Raw genomic sequence first — 22,500 nt, 5'->3', positions numbered from 1 at the left:
CCCTACACATTACAAACCGTTCCCTTCACATTACAAACTGTTCCCTACACACTACAAACTGTTCCCTTCACATTACAAACCGTTCCCTACACATTACAAACCGTTCCCTACACATTACAAACCGTTCCCTACACATTACAAACCGTTCCTTCACATTACAAACTGTTCCCTACACATTACAAACCGTTCCCTTCACATTACAAACTGTTCCCTACACATTACAAACCGTTCCCTACACATTACAAACCGTTCCCTACACATTACAAACCGTTCTTCACATTACAAACCGTTCTTCACATTACAAACCGTTCTTCACATTACAAACCGTTCCCTACACATTACAAACCGTTCCCAACACATTACAAACTGTTCCCTTCACATTACAAACCGTTCCCTACACATTACAAACCGTTCCCTACACATTACAAACTGTTCCCTACACATTACAAACCGTTCCCTTCACATTACAAACTGTTCCCTACACACTACAAACTGTTCCCTTCACATTACAAACCGTTCCCTACACATTACAAACCGTTCCTACACATTACAAACACACATTACAAACTGTTCCCTCACATTACAAACTGTTCCCTACACATTACAAACTGTTCCCTTAACATTACAAACCATTCCCTACACATTACAAACTGTTCCCTTCACATTACAAACCGTTCCACATTACAAACATTACAAACTGTTCCCTACACATTACAAACTGTTCCCTACACATTACAAACCATTCCCTACACATTACAAACTGTTCCCTACACATTACAAACCATTCCCTTCACATTACAAACCGTTCCCTTCACATTACAAAACGTTCCCTACACATTACAAACTGTTCACGGGACTTTGAGTGACTTCACATCTCATTTCCATAAGTGATCATATCTGGGTGAATAGATCTTCTGGTGAATAACCCAACAGGGTCAGTACCTGAGGAAAGCTCACTGGCATACTCAAACAGGAAGTGGAACCTGTTTCCTACTGTGTGTGTGATAGTGTGTGTTTTCCTCTATGAGTAGCTCCATGTTGACGGGGCCCTGACTCTCTCTATTACCTCCCCATCAGATGTCTCCTCTCTGCCATCAGTAAGGACGAGAGGCCCCTTTCTTCCCAGACACCCACCGGACTGCCTGACTGGCATACAAATCAACCACAATGGGTACAGAGAGGAGACCTGCACTCCACACACACACAGTGGCAATGGGCAGGTGGGACGAGGCCCCACCAAAATAACGGACATTTTCATGCAATTCTGTTATTTCATGTCACAACAATAAACTGCATCATATCAATTAGAAAACAATTTTATGGGCCTCCTGACTGGCGAGGCGGTCTAAGGCACTGCATCGCAGTGCTAGATGCGTCACTATAGACCCGGATTCGAGGTTAGATCACAACCGGCTGTGATCGGGAGTCCCATGGGGCGGTGCACAATTGGCCCAGCGTCATCCTGGTTAGGGGAGGGTTTGGCCCAGCGTCATCCGGGTTAGGGGAGGGTTTGGCTGGGGGTGCTTTACTTGGCTCATCGCGCTCTAGCAACTCCTTGTGGTGGGCCGGGCACCTGCAGGCTGACCTCAGTCGTCAGTTGAACGGTGTTTCCTCCGACACATTGGTGCGGCTGGCTTCCAGGTTAAGTGGGCGGGTGTTAAGAAGTGTAGTTAGGCGCGTTATGTTTCAAAGGACTCATGACTCGACATTCACCTCCAGAGCCTGTTGAGGAGTTGCAGCGATGAGACAAGATTGGGGAGAAAAGGGGGGAAACATATATATATATTTTAATCGCTTGATCTAATAAAGCATACACTGTTACTTTCCCATTGTATTGTCACTTTCCCATTATATTGTTGTTTTGGTACAGCTCCAAAGGCAGCTCCAAAATGCAGCTATTTCAGTCTCGCTGAGAGGAGAGAGAGGAGAGAGAAGAGACAGGGTAGATAGGAAAGAGGATAGAGAGAGAGTAGAGAGAGGAGAGTGGAGAGAGAGAGTGAAGAGAGAGAAGAGAGAGGAGAGAGGAGAGAGAGAAGAGAGAGGGAGGACCTGCACTAAACACACACAGCCAAAATAACAGAGAGAGGAGAGAGAGGAGAGAGAGGATAGAGGAGAGAGAGAGAGAAAGAGAGAGAGCGAGAGAGACAGAGATAGGATAGAGGAGAGAAAAAAAGAGAGAGAAGGACCTGCAAAGACACACAGCCAAAAGAAGAGAGTATACTGTATATATAGAGAGGAGATGTATCAAGCATCTCAGGGTGGGAGTACTTTTTCCCTGTCCATGTAATCGTATTCTTTGTGATCTAAAAGGCAGAACTGATCCCTAATCAGAACTCCTACTCTTAGGTGATTGATAAATACGGTCCCTGGACAGTACACTCAGGAGAGAGAAAATACACTCACCATAAGAATATCCTAAACATATCTATAACTAATTATACCTCCAATATAACAACAAACTATATCTAAGTGTCTGTCTTTATGGCTGTACAATAGACAGTTGATTGGTTATTTAGGAGGTCCCAGTGGTCCTCCACACCAGACAGTTGGACTGGGCTGGTCTCATACCACTGCATAACTACCCTCATTAACATTTCATAGTCTTCTACTCAAGGAACCACCAATGGGAACTGACGGAACACTTGGCTGACCGAATCTGCTTCACTCTTATTGACCAGTGGATGTCTACAGTATTACATTAAGTAAATGAAACAATGGCTGACTGAATCTGCTTCACTCTTATTGACCAGTGGATGTCTACAGTATTACATTAAGTCAATGAAACAATGGCTGACTGAATCTGCTTCACTCTTATTGACCAGTGGATGTCTACAGTATTACATTAAGTAAATGAAACAATGGCTGACTGAATCTGCTTCACTCTTATTGACCAGTGGATGTCTACAGTATTACATTAAGTAAATGAAACAATGGCTGACTGAATCTGCTTCACTCTTATTGACCAGTGGATGTCTACAGTATTACATTAAGTAAATGAAACAATGGCTGACTGAATCTGCTTCACTCTTATTGACCAGTGGATGTCTACAGTATTACATTAAGTCAATGAAACAATGGCTGACTGAATCTGCTTCACTCTTATTGACCAGTGGATGTCTACAGTATTACATTAAGTAAATGAAACAATGGCTGACTGAATCTGCTTCACTCTTATTGACCAGTGGATGTCTACAGTATTACATTAAGTCAATGAAACAATGGCTGACTGAATCTGCTTCACTCTTATTGACCAGTGGATGTCTACAGTATTACATTAAGTAAATGAAACAATGGCTGACTGAATCTGCTTCACTCTTATTGACCAGTGGATGTCTACAGTATTACATTAAGTAAATGAAACAATGGCTGACTGAATCTGCTTCACTCTTATTGACCAGTGGATGTCTACAGTATTACATTAAGTAAATGAAACAATGGCTGACTGAATCTGCTTCACTCTTATTGACCAGTGGATGTCTACAGTATTTCTACAGTATACATTAAGTAAATGAAACAATGGCTGACTGAATCTGCTTCACTCTTATTGACCAGTGGATGTCTACAGTATTACATTAAGTAAATGAAACAATGGCTGACTGAATCTGCTTCACTCTTATTGACCAGTGGATGTCTACAGTATTACATTAAGTAAATGAAACAATGGCTGACTGAATCTGCTTCACTCTTATTGACCAGTGGATGTCTACAGTATTACATTAAGTAAATGAAACAATGGCTGACTGAATCTGCTTCACTCTTATTGACCAGTGGATGTCTACAGTATTACATTAAGTCAATGAAACAATGGCTGACTGAATCTGCTTCACTCTTATTGACCAGTGGATGTCTACAGTATTACATTAAGTAAATGAAACAATGGCTGACTGAATCTGCTTCACTCTTATTGACCAGTGGATGTCTACAGTATTACATTAAGTAAATGAAACAATGGCTGACTGAATCTGCTTCACTCTTATTGACCAGTGGATGTCTACAGTATTACATTAAGTAAATGAAACAATGGCTGACTGAATCTGCTTCACTCTTATTGACCAGTGGATGTCTACAGTATTACATTAAGTAAATGAAACAATGGCTGACTGAATCTGCTTCACTCTTATTGACCAGTGGATGTCTACAGTATTACATTAAGTAAATGAAACAATGGCTGACTGAATCTGCTTCACTCTTATTGACCAGTGGATGTCTACAGTATTACATTAAGTAAATGAAACAATGACTGACTGAATCTGCTTCACTCTTATTGACCAGTGGATGTCTACAGTATTACATTAAGTAAATGAAACAATGGCTGACTGAATCTGCTTCACTCTTATTGACCAGTGGATGTCTACAGTATTACATTAAGTAAATGAAACAATGGCTGACTGAATCTGCTTCACTCTTATTGACCAGTGGATGTCTACAGTATTACATTAAGTAAATGAAACAATGGCTGACTGAATCTGCTTCACTCTTATTGACCAGTGGATGTCTACAGTATTACATTAAGTAAATGAAACAATGGCTGACTGAATCTGCTTCACTCTTATTGACCAGTGGATGTCTACAGTATTACATTAAGTAAATGAAACAATGGCTGACTGAATCTGCTTCACTCTTATTGACCAGTGGATGTCTACAGTATTACATTAAGTAAATGAAACAATGGCTGACTGAATCTGCTTCACTCTTATTGACCAGTGGATGTCTACAGTATTACATTAAGTAAATGAAACAATGACTGACTGAATCTGCTTCACTCTTATTGACCAGTGGATGTCTACAGTATTACATTAAGTAAATGAAACAATGGCTGACTGAATCTGCTTCACTCTTATTGACCAGTGGATGTCTACAGTATTACATTAAGTAAATGAAACAATGGCTGACTGAATCTGCTTCACTCTTATTGACCAGTGGATGTCTACAGTATTACATTAAGTAAATGAAACAATGGCTGACTGAATCTGCTTCACTCTTATTGACCAGTGGATGTCTACAGTATTACATTAAGTCAATGAAACAATGGCTGACTGAATCTGCTTCACTCTTATTGACCAGTGGATGTCTACAGTATTACATTAAGTCAATGAAACAATGGCTGACTGAATCTGCTTCACTCTTATTGACCAGTGGATGTCTACAGTATTACATTAAGTAAATGAAACAATGGCTGACTGAATCTGCTTCACTCTTATTGACCAGTGGATGTCTACAGTATTACATTAAGTCAATGAAACAATGGCTGACTGAATCTGCTTCACTCTTATTGACCAGTGGATGTCTACAGTATTACATTAAGTAAATGAAACAATGGCTGACTGAATCTGCTTCACTCTTATTGACCAGTGGATGTCTACAGTATTACATTAAGTAAATGAAACAATGGCTGACTGAATCTGCTTCACTCTTATTGACCAGTGGATGTCTACAGTATTACATTAAGTAAATGAAACAATGGCTGACTGAATCTGCTTCACTCTTATTGACCAGTGGATGTCTACAGTATTACATTAAGTAAATGAAACAATGGCTGACTGAATCTGCTTCACTCTTATTGACCAGTGGATGTCTACAGTATTACATTAAGTAAATGAAACAATGGCTGACTGAATCTGCTTCACTCTTATTGACCAGTGGATGTCTACAGTATTACATTAAGTAAATGAAACAATGGCTGACTGAATCTGCTTCACTCTTATTGACCAGTGGATGTCTACAGTATTACATTAAGTAAATGAAACAATGGCTGACTGAATCTGCTTCACTCTTATTGACCAGTGGATGTCTACAGTATTACATTAAGTAAATGAAACAATGGCTGACTGAATCTGCTTCACTCTTATTGACCAGTGGATGTCTACAGTATTACATTAAGTCAATGAAACAATGGCTGACTGAATCTGCTTCACTCTTATTGACCAGTGGATGTCTACAGTATTACATTAAGTAAATGAAACAATGGCTGACTGAATCTGCTTCACTCTTATTGACCAGTGGATGTCTACAGTATTACATTAAGTAAATGAAACAATGGCTGACTGAATCTGCTTCACTCTTATTGACCAGTGGATGTCTACAGTATTACATTAAGTCAATGAAACAATGGCTGACTGAATCTGCTTCACTCTTATTGACCAGTGGATGTCTACAGTATTACATTAAGTAAATGAAACAATGGCTGACTGAATCTGCTTCACTCTTATTGACCAGTGGATGTCTACAGTATTACATTAAGTAAATGAAACAATGGCTGACTGAATCTGCTTCACTCTTATTGACCAGTGGATGTCTACAGTATTACATTAAGTAAATGAAACAATGGCTGACTGAATCTGCTTCACTCTTATTGACCAGTGGATGTCTACAGTATTACATTAAGTAAATGAAACAATGGCTGACTGAATCTGCTTCACTCTTATTGACCAGTGGATGTCTACAGTATTACATTAAGTAAATGAAACAATGGCTGACTGAATCTGCTTCACTCTTATTGACCAGTGGATGTCTACAGTATTACATTAAGTCAATGAAACAATGGCTGACTGAATCTGCTTCACTCTTATTGACCAGTGGATGTCTACAGTATTACATTAAGTCAATGAAACAATGGCTGACTGAATCTGCTTCACTCTTATTGACCAGTGGATGTCTACAGTATTACATTAAGTCAATGAAACAATGGCTGACTGAATCTGCTTCACTCTTATTGACCAGTGGATGTCTACAGTATTACATTAAGTAAATGAAACAATGGCTGACTGAATCTGCTTCACTCTTATTGACCAGTGGATGTCTACAGTATTACATTAAGTCAATGAAACAATGGCTGACTGAATCTGCTTCACTCTTATTGACCAGTGGATGTCTACAGTATTACATTAAGTAAATGAAACAATGGCTGACTGAATCTGCTTCACTCTTATTGACCAGTGGATGTCTACAGTATTACATTAAGTAAATGAAACAATGGCTGACTGAATCTGCTTCACTCTTATTGACCAGTGGATGTCTACAGTATTACATTAAGTAAATGAAACAATGGCTGACTGAATCTGCTTCACTCTTATTGACCAGTGGATGTCTACAGTATTACATTAAGTCAAATGAAACAATGGCTGACTGAATCTGCTTCACTCTTATTGACCAGTGGATGTCTACAGTATTACATTAAGTAAATGAAACAATGGCTGACTGAATCTGCTTCACTCTTATTGACCAGTGGATGTCTACAGTATTACATTAAGTCAATGAAACAATGGCTGACTGAATCTGCTTCACTCTTATTGACCAGTGGATGTCTACAGTATTACATTAAGTAAATGAAACAATGGCTGACTGAATCTGCTTCACTCTTATTGACCAGTGGATGTCTACAGTATTACATTAAGTAAATGAAACAATGGCTGACTGAATCTGCTTCACTCTTATTGACCAGTGGATGTCTACAGTATTACATTAAGTAAATGAAACAATGGCTGACTGAATCTGCTTCACTCTTATTGACCAGTGGATGTCTACAGTATTACATTAAGTAAATGAAACAATGGCTGACTGAATCTGCTTCACTCTTATTGACCAGTGGATGTCTACAGTATTACATTAAGTAAATGAAACAATGGCTGACTGAATCTGCTTCACTCTTATTGACCAGTGGATGTCTACAGTATTACATTAAGTAAATGAAACAATGGCTGACTGAATCTGCTTCACTCTTATTGACCAGTGGATGTCTACAGTATTACATTAAGTAAATGAAACAATGGCTGACTGAATCTGCTTCACTCTTATTGACCAGTGGATGTCTACAGTATTACATTAAGTCAATGAAACAATGGCTGACTGAATCTGCTTCACTCTTATTGACCAGTGGATGTCTACAGTATTACATTAAGTCAATGAAACAATGGCTGACTGAATCTGCTTCACTCTTATTGACCAGTGGATGTCTACAGTATTACATTAAGTAAATGAAACAATGGCTGACTGAATGCTTCACTCTTATTGACCAGTGGATGTCTACAGTATTACATTAAGTAAATGAAACAATGGCTGACTGAATCTGCTTCACTCTTATTGACCAGTGGATGTCTACAGTATTACATTAAGTAAATGAAACAATGGCTGACTGAATCTGCTTCACTCTTATTGACCAGTGGATGTCTACAGTATTACATTAAGTAAATGAAACAATGGCTGACTGAATCTGCTTCACTCTTATTGACCAGTGGATGTCTACAGTATTACATTAAGTCAATGAAACAATGGCTGACTGAATCTGCTTCACTCTTATTGACCAGTGGATGTCTACAGTATTACATTAAGTAAATGAAACAATGGCTGACTGAATCTGCTTCACTCTTATTGACCAGTGGATGTCTACAGTATTACATTAAGTAAATGAAACAATGGCTGACTGAATCTGCTTCACTCTTATTGACCAGTGGATGTCTACAGTATTACATTAAGTAAATGAAACAATGGCTGACTGAATCTGCTTCACTCTTATTGACCAGTGGATGTCTACAGTATTACATTAAGTAAATGAAACAATGGCTGACTGAATCTGCTTCACTCTTATTGACCAGTGGATGTCTACAGTATTACATTAAGTCAATGAAACAATGGCTGACTGAATCTGCTTCACTCTTATTGACCAGTGGATGTCTACAGTATTACATTAAGTAAATGAAACAATGGCTGACTGAATCTGCTTCACTCTTATTGACCAGTGGATGTCTACAGTATTACATTAAGTAAATGAAACAATGGCTGACTGAATCTGCTTCACTCTTATTGACCAGTGGATGTCTACAGTATTACATTAAGTAAATGAAACAATGGCTGACTGAATCTGCTTCACTCTTATTGACCAGTGGATGTCTACAGTATTACATTAAGTAAATGAAACAATGGCTGACTGAATCTGCTTCACTCTTATTGACCAGTGGATGTCTACAGTATTACATTAAGTAAATGAAACAATGACTGACTGAATCTGCTTCACTCTTATTGACCAGTGGATGTCTACAGTATTACATTAAGTAAATGAAACAATGACTGACTGAATCTGCTTCACTCTTATTGACCAGTGGATGTCTACAGTATTACATTAAGTAAATGAAACAATGGCTGACTGAATCTGCTTCACTCTTATTGACCAGTGGATGTCTACAGTATTACATTAAGTAAATGAAACAATGGCTGACTGAATCTGCTTCACTCTTATTGACCAGTGGATGTCTACAGTATTACATTAAGTAAATGAAACAATGGCTGACTGAATCTGCTTCACTCTTATTGACCAGTGGATGTCTACAGTATTACATTAAGTAAATGAAACAATGGCTGACTGAATCTGCTTCACTCTTATTGACCAGTGGATGTCTACAGTATTACATTAAGTCAATGAAACAATGGCTGACTGAATCTGCTTCACTCTTATTGACCAGTGGATGTCTACAGTATTACATTAAGTCAATGAAACAATGGCTGACTGAATCTGCTTCACTCTTATTGACCAGTGGATGTCTACAGTATTACATTAAGTAAATGAAACAATGGCTGACTGAATCTGCTTCACTCTTATTGACCAGTGGATGTCTACAGTATTACATTAAGTAAATGAAACAATGGCTGACTGAATCTGCTTCACTCTTATTGACCAGTGGATGTCTACAGTATTACATTAAGTCAATGAAACAATGGCTGACTGAATCTGCTTCACTCTTATTGACCAGTGGATGTCTACAGTATTACATTAAGTAAATGAAACAATGGCTGACTGAATCTGCTTCACTCTTATTGACCAGTGGATGTCTACAGTATTACATTAAGTAAATGAAACAATGGCTGACTGAATCTGCTTCACTCTTATTGACCAGTGGATGTCTACAGTATTACATTAAGTCAATGAAACAATGGCTGACTGAATCTGCTTCACTCTTATTGACCAGTGGATGTCTACAGTATTACATTAAGTAAATGAAACAATGGCTGACTGAATCTGCTTCACTCTTATTGACCAGTGGATGTCTACAGTATTACATTAAGTAAATGAAACAATGGCTGACTGAATCTGCTTCACTCTTATTGACCAGTGGATGTCTACAGTATTACATTAAGTAAATGAAACAATGGCTGACTGAATCTGCTTCACTCTTATTGACCAGTGGATGTCTACAGTATTACATTAAGTAAATGAAACAATGGCTGACTGAATCTGCTTCACTCTTATTGACCAGTGGATGTCTACAGTATTACATTAAGTAAATGAAACAATGGCTGACTGAATCTGCTTCACTCTTATTGACCAGTGGATGTCTACAGTATTACATTAAGTCAATGAAACAATGGCTGACTGAATCTGCTTCACTCTTATTGACCAGTGGATGTCTACAGTATTACATTAAGTCAATGAAACAATGGCTGACTGAATCTGCTTCACTCTTATTGACCAGTGGATGTCTACAGTATTACATTAAGTAAATGAAACAATGGCTGACTGAATCTGCTTCACTCTTATTGACCAGTGGATGTCTACAGTATTACATTAAGTCAATGAAACAATGGCTGACTGAATCTGCTTCACTCTTATTGACCAGTGGATGTCTACAGTATTACATTAAGTAAATGAAACAATGGCTGACTGAATCTGCTTCACTCTTATTGACCAGTGGATGTCTACAGTATTACATTAAGTAAATGAAACAATGGCTGACTGAATCTGCTTCACTCTTATTGACCAGTGGATGTCTACAGTATTACATTAAGTCAATGAAACAATGGCTGACTGAATCTGCTTCACTCTTATTGACCAGTGGATGTCTACAGTATTACATTAAGTAAATGAAACAATGGCTGACTGAATCTGCTTCACTCTTATTGACCAGTGGATGTCTACAGTATTACATTAAGTAAATGAAACAATGGCTGACTGAATCTGCTTCACTCTTATTGACCAGTGGATGTCTACAGTATTACATTAAGTCAATGAAACAATGGCTGACTGAATCTGCTTCACTCTTATTGACCAGTGGATGTCTACAGTATTACATTAAGTCAATGAAACAATGGCTGACTGAATCTGCTTCACTCTTATTGACCAGTGGATGTCTACAGTATTACATTAAGTCAATGAAACAATGGCTGACTGAATCTGCTTCACTCTTATTGACCAGTGGATGTCTACAGTATTACATTAAGTCAATGAAACAATGGCTGACTGAATCTGCTTCACTCTTATTGACCAGTGGATGTCTACAGTATTACATTAAGTAAATGAAACAATGGCTGACTGAATCTGCTTCACTCTTATTGACCAGTGGATGTCTACAGTATTACATTAAGTCAATGAAACAATGGCTGACTGAATCTGCTTCACTCTTATTGACCAGTGGATGTCTACAGTATTACATTAAGTAAATGAAACAATGGCTGACTGAATCTGCTTCACTCTTATTGACCAGTGGATGTCTACAGTATTACATTAATGATGATATTTATCAATGAAACAATGGCTGACTGAATCTGCTTCACTCTTATTGACCAGTGGATGTCTACAGTATTACATTAAGTCAAATGAAACAATGGCTGACTGAATCTGCTTCACTCTTATTGACCAGTGGATGTCTACAGTATTACATTAAGTCAATGAAACAATGGCTGACTGAATCTGCTTCACTCTTATTGACCAGTGGATGTCTACAGTATTACATTAAGTCAATGAAACAATGGCTGACTGAATCTGCTTCACTCTTATTGACCAGTGGATGTCTACAGTATTACATTAAGTAAATGAAACAATGGCTGACTGAATCTGCTTCACTCTTATTGACCAGTGGATGTCTACAGTATTACATTAAGTAAATGAAACAATGGCTGACTGAATCTGCTTCACTCTTATTGACCAGTGGATGTCTACAGTATTACATTAAGTCAAATGAAACAATGGCTGACTGAATCTGAACTTCACTCTTATTGACCAGTGGATGTCTACAGTATTACATTAAGTCAATGAAACAATGGCTGACTGAATCTGCTTCACTCTTATTGACCAGTGGATGTCTACAGTATTACATTAAGTCAATGAAACAATGGCTGACTGAATCTGCTTCACTCTTATTGACCAGTGGATGTCTACAGTATTACATTAAGTAAATGAAACAATGGCTGACTGAATCTGCTTCACTCTTATTGACCAGTGGATGTCTACAGTATTACATTAAGTCAATGAAACAATGGCTGACTGAATCTGCTTCACTCTTATTGACCAGTGGATGTCTACAGTATTACATTAAGTCAATGAAACAATGGCTGACTGAATCTGCTTCACTCTTATTGACCAGTGGATGTCTACAGTATTACATTAAGTCAATGAAACAATGGCTGACTGAATCTGCTTCACTCTTATTGACCAGTGGATGTCTACAGTATTACATTAAGTAAATGAAACAATGGCTGACTGAATCTGCTTCACTCTTATTGACCAGTGGATGTCTACAGTATTACATTAAGTCAATGAAACAATGGCTGACTGAATCTGCTTCACTCTTATTGACCAGTGGATGTCTACAGTATTACATTAAGTCAATGAAACAATGGCTGACTGAATCTGCTTCACTCTTATTGACCAGTGGATGTCTACAGTATTACATTAAGTAAATGAAACAATGGCTGACTGAATCTGCTTCACTCTTATTGACCAGTGGATGTCTACAGTATTACATTAAGTCAATGAAACAATGGCTGACTGAATCTGCTTCACTCTTATTGACCAGTGGATGTCTACAGTATTACATTAAGTAAATGAAACAATGGCTGACTGAATCTGCTTCACTCTTATTGACCAGTGGATGTCTACAGTATTACATTAAGTCAATGAAACAATGGCTGACTGAATCTGCTTCACTCTTATTGACCAGTGGATGTCTACAGTATTACATTAAGTCAATGAAACAATGGCTGACTGAATCTGCTTCACTCTTATTGACCAGTGGATGTCTACAGTATTACATTAAGTCAAATGAAACAATGGCTGACTGAATCTGCTTCACTCTTATTGACCAGTGGATGTCTACAGTATTACATTAAGTAAATGAAACAATGGCTGACTGAATCTGCTTCACTCTTATTGACCAGTGGATGTCTACAGTATTACATTAAGTAAATGAAACAATGGCTGACTGAATCTGCTTCACTCTTATTGACCAGTGGATGTCTACAGTATTACATTAAGTCAATGAAACAATGGCTGACTGAATCTGCTTCACTCTTATTGACCAGTGGATGTCTACAGTATTACATTAAGTAAATGAAACAATGGCTGACTGAATCTGCTTCACTCTTATTGACCAGTGGATGTCTACAGTATTACATTAAGTAAATGAAACAATGGCTGACTGAATCTGCTTCACTCTTATTGACCAGTGGATGTCTACAGTATTACATTAAGTCAATGAAACAATGGCTGACTGAATCTGCTTCACTCTTATTGACCAGTGGATGTCTACAGTATTACATTAAGTAAATGAAACAATGGCTGACTGAATCTGCTTCACTCTTATTGACCAGTGGATGTCTACAGTATTACATTAAGTAAATGAAACAATGGCTGACTGAATCTGATTCACTCTTATTGACCAGTGGATGTCTACAGTATTACATTAAGTCAATGAAACAATGGCTGACTGAATCTGCTTCACTCTTATTGACCAGTGGATGTCTACAGTATTACATTAAGTCAATGAAACAATGGCTGATAGTTGCAGTGTCATAACCAGGAAATGTTCTGGTCTGGGTCCTCTGCTGTGAGGGTTGATGAGGGTAACTGGGAGTAGATACACACACACACACACACACACACACACACACACACACATCACAGTCATTAGGGCAGCAGACTCATCAAGTCTGTGTCCCAGTTCCAAATGGCATTCTAGTCCCTATGGAATGCACTACTTTTGACCAGGGTCCATAGGGTAGTGCCAGTAGTGCACTATATAGGCAATAATGTGCCATTTGGGATGCATGCCAAGCCTTATCCATATTCATGAGGTGTGGGGTTAACGCATCACCCACCAAGCTTATTTTAATTGCAAATCCAGCTGGACAAAGCAGACTTTAATTTAACTATTACTCAGTGTGTCGCTACAGACTTATCTGTGACCAGACACAGTTTGCAGTAGGAGGGGCGGGCGGGTGTGTGTGTATGTGTGTGTGTGTGTGTGTGTGTACTGATGTTGGAACGTTAGCTGAAACTGTACACTTAACAAAGGGACTGTTTGGGTCCTACAGAGATTGTATAGATTCTCCAGACAGACTCTACGTACAGCATAATGGACAGCAGCCAGCCCTGTTGACTCCAACACCAATCCTATACCAGACAGACAAGAATCTGTCTGTCTGTCTCTCTCTCTCTCTCAATTCAAGGGGCTTTATTAGCATGGGACACGTGTTAACATTGCCAAAGCAAGTGAAATAAACAATAAACAAAAGTGAGCAGACACAAAACAATATCAACAAAAAATGATTAGAATTACTCAAAAAGTTTTAAAACGATAGACAAGTGTTATATTATCAGCTATGTACGGCGTTTTAGAAATGTGCATCTCTCTCTCTCTTATATATATATATATATATATATAGTTGTCTTACCGTCTTTGCCCTCGTCTTTGTTGTGTTTCTTCAGCCACTCAATGTTCTTCCTGATGGCTTCCAAGTAGATCTCAGACTTGCCTGGGTGATCTATAATAGAGAGGGAGATAACATTTTGAAATGTTCATTAAAATTGTTCAACTGAAATGGTTACTCTGGTAACATGTTCGCTGCAAACAGAATCCTTCTTGAACTGGCCTCTGGTCTCAGTGGACGGCGCTTCTTCCTTGGTTGAGTCTTTCAGGTTCTCATACTCCTTCTGCATCTTGGCCGCCTCTGCCTTGGTGTTGTCATCGTCCTCTGGGGTCTTCCCTGCAACACAGGCACAACAACAGACAGTTACCACCAACCAAACTCAACCCGACTGAACCCAACTCAACCCCACCCCACTACACCCAACCCAACCACACCCAACCCAAACCCAAACCCAACCCAACCCAACCCAACCCAACCCAACCTAACCTAACCCCACCACTGTATGAGGGATGATGCCAGGAATCCCCACTGACTGGGTGATATTTATCTGTATGAGGGATGATGCCAGGGATCCCCACTGACTGGGTGATATTTATCTGTAGGAGGGATGATGCCAGGGATCCCCACTGACTGGGTGATATTTATCTGTATGAGGGATGATGCCAGGGATCCCCACTGACTGGGTGATATTTATCTGTATGAGGGATGATGCCAGGGATCCCCACTGACTGGGTGATATTTATCTGTAGGAGGGATGATGCCAGGGATCCCCACTGACTGGGTGATATTTACCTTTAGGAGTTATGATGCTAGGTATCCCCACTGACTGGGTGATATTTATCTGTAGGAGGGATGATGCCAGGGATCCCCAGGAGGGATGATGCCAGGGATCCACCACTGATTTATACTAGGAGGGATCTGATTCCAGAACACCTGGCATGGGTATATTTACCTGAGGGGGATGATTCCAGGGATCCCCACTTATACTATGAGGGTTCTGAACACCACTCATTATGATATTTAGAACACCAGTCATTATACTATGAGGGATGATGCCAGAACACCCCATTATACTATGAGGTTCTGATTCCAGAACACCACTTTATCTGTATGAGGGATGATTCCAGAACACCACTCATTATACTATGAGGTTCTGATCTTTCCAGAACACCAGGGATTATACTATGAGGGTCCCCACTGACTGGGAACACCATCATTATACTATGAGGGTTCTGATTCCAGAACACCACTCATTATACTGAGGGTTATGATTCCAGAACACCAGGGATTATACTATGAGGGTTCTGATTCCAGAACACCACTCATTATACTGGGTAATTCCAGAACACCACTCATTTACCTGTATACTATGAGGGTTCTGATGAACCAGGGATCAGAACCCACTCTATGAGGGTTATTTACCACTCATTATACTATGAGGGATCTGATGAACACACTCATTATACTATGAGGGTTCTGATCCAGAACACCAGTCATTATACTATGCTGATTCCATTCATTATACTATGGGGTCTGATTCAGAGCATCATAGCATCCAGGTTCTGATTCCAGAACACCACTCATTACTATGAGGGTTCTGATTCCAGAACACCACTCATTATACTATGAGGGTTCTGATTCCAGAACACCAGTCATTATACTATGAGGGTTCTGATTCCAGAACACCTATGAGGGTTCTGATTCCAGAACACACTCATTCAGTATACAATCTATATTCTCTATTTATACTGATTCCAGAACACCACTCATTTTCCTTCCTTCTAGAGGGTTCTCTCCCCTGATTCTACCTTCTCCAGAACACCACTCATTATACTATGAGGGTTCCATTCCAGAACACCATTTACTATATTATCTATGAGGGTTCTGATTCCAGAACCTATCTCTTCTACACTCCCACCACTTTATACTCTACCTGATTCCAGAACACCACTCATTATACTCTGAGGGTTCCTCTTTTTCATTCAAGAACACCACTCATTATACTATGAGGGTTCTGATTCCAGAACACCACTCATTATACTATGAGGGTTCTGATTCCAGAACACCACTCATTATACTATGAGGGTTCTGATTCCAGAACACCACTCATTATACTATGAGGGTTCTGATTCCAGAACACCACTCATTATACTATGAGGGTTCTGATTCCAGAACACCACTCATTATACTATGAGGGTTCTGATTCCAGAACACCACTCATTATACTATGAGGGTCCTGATTCCAGAACACCACTCATTATACTATGAGGGTTCTGATTCCAGAACACCACTCATTATACTATGAGGGTCCTGATTCCAGAACACCACTCATTATACTATGAGGGTTCTGATTCCAGAACACCACTCATTATACTATGAGGGTTCTGATTCCAGAACACCACTCATTATACTATGAGGGTTCTGATTCCAGAACACCACTCATTATACACCACTATGAGGGTTCTGATTCCAGAACACCACTCATTATACTATGAGGGTCCTGATTCCAGAACACCACTCATTATACTATGAGGGTTCTGATTCCAGAACACCACTCATTATACTATGAGGGTTCTGATTCCAGAACACCACTCATTATATTCCAGAACACCACTCATTATACTATGAGGGTTCTGATTCCAGAACACCACTCATTATACTATGAGGGTTCTGATTCCAGAACACCACTCATTATACTATGAGGGTTCTGATTCCAGAACACCACTCATTATACTATGAGGGTTCTGATTCCAGAACACCACTCATTATACTATGAGGGTTCTGATTCCAGAACACCACTCATTATACTATGAGGGTCCTGATTCCAGAACACCACTCATTATACTATGAGGGTTCTGATTCCAGAACACCACTCATTATACTATGAGGGTTCTGATTCCAGAACACCACTCATTATACTATGAGGGTTCTGATTCCAGAACACCACTCATTATACTATGAGGGTTCTGATTCCAGAACACCACTCATTATACTATGAGGGTTCTGATTCCAGAACACCACTCATTATACTATGAGGGTTCTGATTCCAGAACACCACTCATTATACTATGAGGGTTCTGATTCCAGAACACCACTCATTATACTATGAGGGTTCTGATTCCAGAACACCACTCATTATACTATGAGGGTTCTGATTCCAGAACACCACTCATTATACTATGAGGGTTCTGATTCCAGAACACCACTCATTATACTATGAGGGTTCTGATTCCAGAACACCACTCATTATACTATGAGGGTCCTGATTCCAGAACACCACTCATTATACTATGAGGGTTCTGATTCCAGAACACCACTCATTATACTATGAGGGTTCTGATTCCAGAACACCAGTCATTATGCTATGAGGGTTCTGATTCATGTTTTGAACAGACTCTGCATGTCTAGGAGCCAGCTGAACTGTCTAGTTGATACTGAAGACAGCTGTGCTGTTCTGTGAAACGGCCAGTTCAGAGAGCTTTCTCATTGTCTCTTTCACTTCCATCCTCTCCCTCCCTCTCTACTGGAGAGATGACGCTGTGTCACAGCCCCCGTGTCCTGCTGTTTGTGACCTTTATCCCCTCCCTCCCTCTATCTCTATCTTTCTCGCTCTCTCACTTTCTCTCTATCCCTTATCTCCCTAAGGCAGATCAGTTGTGTGTAATAGAGGTGACTCATCCCTATCCACAATCACGGGTTACTGAGGACACAATGGCCTGTTGCCTGGCAACCTGGAATTCCATTCCCACGTCTCCACGGAACCTAAGCATAACGTCGTCGGGGTTGCCAAGGAAACCCCTGTCTATTATGTCATGTATTCAATTTAGTCGTTATTATCGTTGTGTGTTATCTTTGTCCTATTGTCTAAACGACACTAGTCACTGAGCCACCATGAAGTCAATAAAGTGGAAGGATATGAAAAGGACATGTCACTCCATAGCAACACATGTAGATACATCGCAACATGACGCACCAGGGTAAAGTAGAGCCATACAGTGCCTTGCGAAAGTATTCGGCCCCCTTGAACTTTGCAACCTTTTGCCACATTTCAGGCTTCAAACATAAAGATATAAAACTGTATTTTTTTGTGAAGAATCAACAAGAAGTGGGACACAATCATGAAGTGGAACGACATTTATTGGATATTTCAAACTTTTTTAACAAATCAAAAACTGAAGAATTGGGCGTGCAAAATTATTCAGCCCCCTTAAGTTAATACTTTGTAGCGCCACCTTTTGCTGCGATTACAGCTGTAAGTCGCTTGAGGTATGTCTCTATCAGTTTTGCACATCGAGAGACTGACATTTTTTCCCATTCCTCCTTGCAAAACAGCTCGAGCTCAGTGAGGTTGGATGGAGAGCATTTGTGAACAGCAGTTTTCAGTTCTTTCCACAGATTCTCGATTGGATTCAGGTCTGGACTTTGACTTGGCCATTCTAACACCTGGATATGTTTATTTTTGAACCATTCCATTGTAGATTTTGCTTTATGTTTTGGATCATTGTCTTGTTGGAAGACAAATCTCCGTCCCAGTCTCAGGTCTTTTGCAGACTCCATCAGGTTTTCCAGAATGGTCCTGTATTTGGCTCCATCCATCTTCCCATCAATTTTTAGCATCTTCCCTGTCCCTGCTGAAGAAAAGCAGGCCCAAACCATGATGCTGCCACCACCATGTTTGACAGTGGGGATGGTGTTCAGGGTGATGAGCTGTGTTGCTTTTACGCCAAACATAACGTTTTGCATTGTTGCCAAAAAGTTCCATTTTGGTTTCATCTGACCAGAGCACCTTCTTCCACATGTTTGGTGTGTCTCTCAGGTGGCTTGTGGCAAACTTTAAACAACACTTTTTATGGATATCTTTATGAAATGGCTTTCTTCTTGCCACTCTTCTATAAAGGCCAGATTTGTGCACTATATGACTGATTGTTGTCCTATGGACAGAGTCTCCCACCTCAGCTGTAGATCTCTGCAGTTCATCCAGAGTGATCATGGGCCTCTTGGCTGCATCTCTGATCAGTCTTCTCCATGTATGAGCTGAAAGTTTAGAGGGACGGCCAGGTCTTGGTAGATTTGCAGTGGTCTGATACTCCTTCCATTTCAATATTATCGCTTGCACAGTGCTCCTTGGGATGTTTAAAGCTTGGGAAATCTTTTTGTATCCAAATCCGGCTTTAAACTTCTTCACAACAGTATCTCGGACCTGCCTGGTGTGTTCCTTGTTCTTCATGATGCTCTCTGCGCTTTTAACGGACCTCTGAGACTATCACAGTGCAGGTGCATTTACACGGAGACTTGATTACACACAGGTGGATTGTATTTATCATCATTAGTCATTTAGGTCAACATTGGATCATTCAGAGATCCTCACTGAACTTCTGAAGAGAGTTTGCTGCACTGAAAGTAAAGGGGCTGAATAATTTTGCACGCCCAATTTTTCAGTTTTTGATTTGTTAAAAAAGTTTTAAATATCCAATAAATGTCGTTCCACTTCATGATTGTGTCCCATTTGTTGTTGATTCTTCACAATAAAATACAGTTTTATATCTTTATGTTTGAAGCCTGAAATGTGGCAAAAGGTCGCAAAGTTCAAGGGGGCCGAATACTTTCGCATGGCACTGTATATAGCTGTAGATCTCAACACATAACTGGTGATTTTCTAACGAACATTAGCGGTGTAATGAATGTAAAGGGGTCTCCATAAATGTTGTGATGACAGTAAATGAGGTGGTATCTGAGTATTGGTGATGTTGGTGCCCTCAGCAGGAAGTCAATAGGAAGTATTAATTGGTTGTGTTAAATCTACTGGTAGGTCACCAGTCACATCCTGGATATAAACTGTAATATAGATAATAAAACAGATAACACCCCCCACACTACCACCAGTCACATCCTGGATATAAACTGTAATATAGATAATAAAACAGATAACACCCCCCCACTACCACCAGTCACATCCTGGATATAAACTGTAATATAGATAATAAAACAGATAACACCCCCCACCACTACCACCAGTCACATCCTGGATATAAACTGTAATATAGATAATAAAACAGATAACATCCCCCCACCACCACCACCAGTCACATCCTGATATAAACTGTAATATAGATAATAAAACAGATAACACCCCCCCACCACCACCACCAGTCACATCCTGGATATAAACTGTAATATAGATAATAAAACAGATAACATCCCCCCCACCCCCACTACCACCACCACACATCATGATATAAACTGTAATATAGATAATAAAACAGATAACACCCCCCACCACCACCACCACCAGTCACATCCTGGATATAAACTGTAATATAGATAATAAAACAGATAACATCCCCCCCCACTACCACCAGTCACATCCTGGATATAAACTGTAATATAGATAATAAAACAGATAACACCCCCCCCACTACCACCAGTCACATCCTGGATATAAACTGTAATATAGATAATAAAACAGATAACATCCCCCCCCCCACTACCACCAGTCACATCCTGGATATAAACTGTAATATAGATAATAAAACAGATAACACCCCCCCCACTACCACCAGTCACATCCTGGATATAAACTGTAATATAGATAATAAAACAGATAACACCCCCCCACCACCACCACCAGTCACATCCTGGATATAAACTGTAATATAGATAATAAAACAGATAACACCCCCCCCCCACCACCACCAGTCACATCCTGGATATAAACTGTAATATAGATAATAAAACAGATAACATCCCCCCCCACCACCACCAGTCACATCCTGGATATAAACTGTAATATAGATAATAAAACAGATAACATCCCCCCACCACCACCACCAGTCACATCCTGGATATAAACTGTAATATAGATAATAAAACAGATAACATCCCCCCCACCACCACCAGTCACATCCTGGATATAAACTGTACTATAGATAATAAAACAGATACCCCCCATGTTAGTCACGTCCTGATAAACTGTGTCTTACCAAGGTAGTATATACAATAAACTGTGTCTTACCAAGGTAGTACATGTAATATAGATACAAAACAGATAAACACCACCAGTCACATCCTGGATAGTTATTATATAGATTATTATATAGATAATAAACTGTGTGTCTTACCAAGGTAGTATATACATGTTGTTATATAGATAATAAACTGTGTCTTACCAAGGTAGTATATACATGTTATTATATAGATAATAAACTGTGTCTTACCAAGGTAGTATATACATGTTATTATATAGATAATAAACTGTGTGTCTTACCAAGGTAGTATATACATGTTATTATATAGATAATAAACTGTGTCTTACCAAGGTAGTATATACATGTTATTATATAGATAATAAACTGTGTGTCTTACCAAGGTAGTATATACATGTTGTTATATAGATAATAAACTGTGTCTTACCAAGGTAGTATATACATGTTATTATATAGATAATAAACTGTGTCTTACCAAGGTAGAATATACATGTTGTTATATAGATAATAAACTGTGTGTCTTACCAAGGTAGAATATACATGTTATTATATAGATAATAAACTGTGTGTCTTACCAAGGTAGTATATACATGTTGTTATATAGATAATAAACTGTGTCTTACCAAGGTAGTATATACATGTTATTATATAGATAATAAACTGTGTGTCTTACCAAGGTAGTATATACATGTTGTTATATAGATAATAAACTGTGTCTTACCAAGGTAGTATATACATGTTATTATATAGATAATAAACTGTGTGTCTTACCAAGGTAGTATATACATGTTATTATATAGATAATAAACTGTGTCTTACCAAGGTAGTATATACATGTTATTATATAGATAATAAACTGTGTGTCTTACCAAGGTAGTATATA

The 22,500-nt window shown here is 39.1% G+C and overlaps 1 protein-coding gene and 1 long non-coding RNA gene across 4 annotated transcripts in view; one reads left to right on the top strand and one right to left on the bottom strand.

The window, feature by feature from the left end:
* scg3 (secretogranin III) overlaps positions 1 to 22,500 on the bottom strand; it is a 55,257-nt gene that overhangs the window by 14,269 nt on the left and 18,488 nt on the right. Inside the window, exons 9-12 of the mRNA XM_052515959.1 lie at positions 16,180 to 16,198; positions 15,234 to 15,313; positions 14,857 to 14,973; positions 14,659 to 14,748 (exon numbers count right to left, since the gene is read on the bottom strand). Coding sequence (XP_052371919.1) covers positions 14,659 to 14,748; positions 14,857 to 14,973; positions 15,234 to 15,313; positions 16,180 to 16,198 — 306 coding nt within the window. The remainder of the gene's footprint in view (positions 1 to 14,658; positions 14,749 to 14,856; positions 14,974 to 15,233; positions 15,314 to 16,179; positions 16,199 to 22,500) is intronic.
* LOC127928712 (uncharacterized) overlaps positions 21,729 to 22,500 on the top strand; it is a 1,170-nt gene continuing 398 nt past the window's right edge. The window contains exons 1-3 of one of the 3 annotated variants that reach the window (XR_008131951.1): positions 21,729 to 22,096; positions 22,245 to 22,342; positions 22,393 to 22,500. The exon at positions 22,393 to 22,500 is cut by the window's right edge and continues 25 nt beyond it. This is a non-coding gene — a long non-coding RNA (uncharacterized LOC127928712). Of the gene's footprint in view, positions 22,097 to 22,196 lie in introns of all 3 variants that reach the window. The other 2 variants (XR_008131950.1, XR_008131952.1) reach the window with 2 other exon arrangements.

The sequence above is a fragment of the Oncorhynchus keta genome, unplaced genomic scaffold, assembly GCF_023373465.1.
Source record: "Oncorhynchus keta strain PuntledgeMale-10-30-2019 unplaced genomic scaffold, Oket_V2 Un_scaffold_3531_pilon_pilon, whole genome shotgun sequence".
In the NCBI taxonomy this organism is placed as follows: Eukaryota; Metazoa; Chordata; class Actinopteri; order Salmoniformes; family Salmonidae; genus Oncorhynchus; species Oncorhynchus keta.
Note: the sequence above shows the minus strand (reverse complement) of the source record. Positions and strands in the feature narration are given on the sequence as shown.